The sequence below is a fragment of the Montipora foliosa genome, chromosome 11, assembly GCF_036669935.1.
Source record: "Montipora foliosa isolate CH-2021 chromosome 11, ASM3666993v2, whole genome shotgun sequence".
In the NCBI taxonomy this organism is placed as follows: Eukaryota; Metazoa; Cnidaria; class Anthozoa; order Scleractinia; family Acroporidae; genus Montipora; species Montipora foliosa.
In genome coordinates this window covers 20,904,147-20,909,146 of record NC_090879.1, presented here as the reverse complement: position 1 = coordinate 20,909,146, position 5,000 = coordinate 20,904,147, and the positions used below count along the sequence as shown (strand labels likewise).

The 5,000-nt window shown below is 38.7% G+C and overlaps 1 protein-coding gene across 1 annotated transcript in view; it reads right to left on the bottom strand.

Annotated features, from left to right (window-relative positions):
* Positions 1 to 5,000, bottom strand: part of LOC137977533 (eukaryotic translation initiation factor 3 subunit I-like) — a 24,508-nt gene that overhangs the window by 2,177 nt on the left and 17,331 nt on the right. The window contains exons 4-7 of the mRNA XM_068824783.1: positions 4,186 to 4,389; positions 3,009 to 3,136; positions 1,318 to 1,428; positions 726 to 815 (exon numbers count right to left, since the gene is read on the bottom strand). Of these exons, the coding sequence (XP_068680884.1) occupies positions 726 to 815; positions 1,318 to 1,428; positions 3,009 to 3,136; positions 4,186 to 4,389 (533 nt within the window). The remainder of the gene's footprint in view (positions 1 to 725; positions 816 to 1,317; positions 1,429 to 3,008; positions 3,137 to 4,185; positions 4,390 to 5,000) is intronic.

The window sequence follows — 5,000 nt, the reverse complement described above, 5'->3', positions numbered from 1 at the left end:
AGGCCACTCCAAAGGAAGCAGATTTTAATCGATGAATATACCCACAAAATTCGAAAAACAAACAGTTCATTTTGTCAAAGGGATATTGGAACAAGGGACTTAAAACAAAACGTTGGTGGTTTCGCCAGCTCCTATGATGCACGGTATCAATGGAAGCCAGCATTCCGGGTTATTTTTCTTCCCCTCCCCACCTCCACGACAATGATTTGCGTATTTCGAGCTATCGATCTACAAACAAACGAACTAAAAATCTCAAAAAAAGCGTTGTGATGACCGAGGATATCGAGCTACGCATTGATCCTGCAAATACCAGGGAAAGATCTGCATGTGGTTTTGTCTCCTTATGAGAACCTCATTGTTTCCAAGGTCGATACGCATGGGAAATATACACAAAGAAATTAAAGGAAATCAGAATTTTCAAGGGTTCAGTTAGTCAAACCTATAGAAAGATACCAGTGCGTAAAGATGTTGAATCTCACGTGTCATTGTTTTTTCATTGCAAGTAAGATAGTTTAGTTTGGCATCGAACATGTGACCTTTCGTATGCCCATGACAGTCCACAATATATCTACCTATACAACAGCCGAACAACATCTACGCTTGAACAGACTACAATTACTATTATTATTATTATCATTATTATTATTATTATTATTATTATTATTTATTTTTATTAGTATCATCATCATCATCATCATCATCATCATCATTATTATAATACTTACATGCTCTCTGATGGGAGAGAGTGAAGCCGAATTCACAGGCCTTTCTGTCTTGTAAGTATTCATATGTCGCAGGGAAGCTGTGTCAAATAACTGCAGAAGAAACACAAGCAGCAAAATAAAATATTATTATGAAACACTACATATTTCAGTTTTATTTATTGGGATTCAAAATTTAACTCTTGTCTAAACTAACAAGGAAGCTCATCTATGAGTGCTCTTATTTGCTTACTTTACTTAGGGCTGTCCTATCTTTTCTATCTTTCTTTCATGGCTGCATAATCTTTCTAGCCCAGTATGGTAATTTTGGGCAGCCTGAAGTCCTATTATTTTGTATTATTTTGTCTTTGTTTTTTAATTCACTTGTACCTGTTGGGAACAAAAATAATAAAGTTGCTGTTGTTTTTTACCTCAGCCGGAGCTTTACTGCATAATTTGTCGGTTAGCAGATAATACAAGCTTTCACTTCCAACTCGTCAATCACAGCTGTCTACTGTAAAATATCTGACAAACCTGACCCTACAAGTTGTATAGTGTATAAAAATGCTTAATTAAATAAATGAGTGGCATGCTTTATTCAGATGCTAACAACAACCTTTGCCGTGTGGTCTTTTGAAGCTGTCACAAACATGGTCTGATCCTTGTACATCTGTATATCATTAATTTGTTTAGTGTGTTCATGAATATTCAAAAGTTTCTCTCCTGTCTGAAAGTAAAAAGATGTACATTTACAATGCATGCAGCTAAAGGGGCAGTTTCACAGTTTTGCGCATGTCCAAGCTTTGGCACTAGCAGTTGTACATTTTACGGTTTCTTACTTAACACCAGATGATGTTTATTAATCACTGAGAGTATTACAACAAGTACACTGAATGACTAGGGCCTAAATTTGGTGGAAGATACTGCAGGTTTACATAGCAAATATCAAATTTTATTTTGGCCTCGAATTTATTGTACCGGTCAATTCTACGCACAAGTTATCTATTCGCATGCAGTAGGTTCATAACAGAAAGGAAATGATTGCAAAAGGAATTCCAATGAGTAAATTCCACTTCTATGGCATTGTTTCCTTTTCCTGCATCAGTGCTTTCGATTGTTTCAATAACAGTGAAATTAAAAGGGCTGACATAACAGTTTGCCCATGCTCAGAGATGTAAAACTCTCCCTTTAACTATCATAGGAAAGGAAAGGAACTTTATTTAAGTGTCTAGTCGTTCTAGTGCTGGAGCACTAATTGGGGACACTGTAAACTGAAATTAACAATTACCACAAATCAAGACAAAATTAATTTTGGTTTTTGAGGAGAGGGGAAACCCGAGTACCCGGAGAAAACCTCTTGGTGCAGAGTGGAGAACCAACAAACTCAACCCACATATGACGCCAGATCTGGGAATCAAACCCGGGCCACATTGGTGGGAGGTGAGTGTTCAACTTGTGAAATCATCATTCACTTATGTCCAAAAATGCCCACCCAATTTTGACATCCAACATAAAGTGTCCCTTTGAGTCTAAGCCTTTCCTACTTCTTTCCAACAAAATGGTTAGAGTAAAGGTTAGCATTATTTTCACTCCTTTTTTTAACATGTGGACTCAAGTTTTTCAATGCAATCGTTCATGTACCAGAAAGGTTTAAGGGGATACATCCAGTGCTGCGACTGGCTGATTTTCATCAATTTCAATGGTTCTGCTGTAACCATATAAACTATATTATCACAGAACTTGATTGGTGGCAGAAATAAGCAAAACCGTTAACCAAGACAACTCAATCACTGACCAGTTGGCGCAGTTGGTTGAGTATTGGGAGGTAGTGGGTTCAACTCTGGTATGACCAACACTCAGGATCTTAAAATAACTGAGGAGAATGTGCTGCCTTTGTAATGACATCTGCCACAAATGGTTAGACTTTCTAGTCTTCTTTGATACTTGGCCAATAAACTGTAGGCCCCATCTCACAACACTTGTTGATTAATTTTGTGGGACGTTAAAACAACCCGCACACTGCTCACAACGAGTAGGGCATGAAGTTCCTGGCATTGTGGTCTGGGCCCGTTTCTCGAAAGTCCCAAAAACTTTTTGGACCCGAAAAGCCATTTGTGAAACTGCCAACCGCTTGCTTTGCAGAGCCGATGTTTTGACATTTTTTCAAGTTAACAAAAAGCAAAATGACCAAGGGTACAAACAAAACTGGTACATGCAGAAAGACATGTGTAATTTACCAAATCAACTGGAAAAACAAAAACTACAAAACTAAGCATCAAGAAGCCCTTTAGTCGATGGCTAAGACACCTTAGTATCCCACTGACAAAGGTCTCCGTTTTCATGTCCTGTTATGATGTACTGGTCCAGTGGCCCCCATAGGGCAGCTGTCACTTTTGGTCCTTTGACTGGTATCGTCAAAATTGGATCCTTCGAACCTATGCACAAAAATTAAAGCAGCCTTAAATCTTTCAACCCTAAACCGGCCATACTTATTATTTTACTCAGTCTAACCCCAGACGATTTTTGTACTCGTCATTGGGGGACCCCCAGGAGTCAATGGGTTAAGGTCAGTTAAATTAACGGTAAGAGCCATGAGACAAAGAACTCACCTCACAACTTGGACCCAAGTTGTTTACGGCACCCCTTACATGTAAGGTGAAGTCAGCTACGAGCCTAGAAGGCCCATCAGGCCGGCGCTTATCTCCGGTTTCTGCAGCATGAAGCGACTAGGAGTATTTCTACTCCCCCCCTGGATGGCATGCTAGTCCATCGCAGGGTTACCCCCAGCATTAGATTTGCTGGTACCCATATATACACCTGGGTGGAGAGAGGCACCGTGAGAGTAAAGTGTCTTGGCCATTTACACAACACAATGTCCCCGGCCTGGACCCGAACCCGGAACACTTGATCCAGCCATAAGATAAAGAACTCACCTCACAACTTGGACCCAAGTTGTTTACAGCACACCTTACATGTATCCTTGGTTTATACATCTTATTCACCCATTGACCCCTCAGGTGCCCTAGGAAGCTCCCAGTTGACGAGTAAAATCAGTTAAGTTTCACTTCCAGGAGTCAATGGGTTAAGGTTCCAGGCATGGACACATTTAAATGTCAGTATGAAAAAAATGAATATCTTCTTGAGCACATTGTGTATGCTTCCAGGACCGGGTTGCTTGAAGCATGGTTAGCGCTAACCGCTGTTAAATACCATGGAAATCAAAAGGTTTTTATAGCTCTTAACCAACAGTTAGCGCTAACCAGGCTTCCAGCAACCGACCCAGGTCTTTAGAATTTATCTGTAGTTTCTCCATTTTATAGCAAAGAGTTTAGAGTGTTTCACTTTTTCAAAATCAAGACTTATTAAAATGAAACATGTTAACAGATTTTAAGAATTGGTAGTAAACAAGTTGGGAAGGTAAGATCACCATTTTTTGGTAAATACCCTCTCTTACATTACACCTCAAAAAGACACAGTCAAATACCTTCTCTGATATCATATATCATGACAACACAGTCATGGCCCATCTGTCTGTCAGTCGTCATCATAATCTTTTTACCACAAAATGAAAATCCACATGCCCTAACAGCAGTTTTTGTCTCATATTTGGACAAGGTTGTAGCTGTTTCACAGTCCCAAAATCTTAAACTGTTATCAGCTGATCCTGAAATAAAATGCTTTGTCTCCCCTTGGGTTGCAAAAATAAGAAGTTAAGGTATAAACAATGTTGTGTTAATATAGCTTTAGAAGAGATTAAAGCCTCCGTATCTGGAAAACAGTGGAAAATTAAAATAAATCATACAAGCACACGTACAAGCAACAACCACCTTCAACAGCATTTTCATAGCAGTTTGCAGTTCCTAAAAGGTTTTAATGTAGAAGATGTGATTACATTTAAAATGTATAGCAAAGGTGAGCTTTGAACTGACAGTGACATGGACACGACGTTGATAACAATACTTCTGGAAATCATTCTCAGATCAATGAAGAAAAAAAGTACTTCTAGAAAAGGAAGTTAAGAGGTTATCCCTATTTAAATGGTTTTAATCAAGGTCATTAAAACTTTTATAACCAACAACCAACCTTATCAAGAAAAAAAAAACATGTGCTGAAGCAGTGTGACCAAAGTATTACAATACTTTACAAAAAAACTGAAGATGCTAAGTCTCACTTACACTGCCAGATGAGCTGTTCCTTGTAAACAACCGGGTAATTGCCTCCACACAGTTAATAAATTTGAAACTGTTTTACGTTAACAGTGAATTTTTACTTGTAGTGGACCAGAACACATGGTTTTCT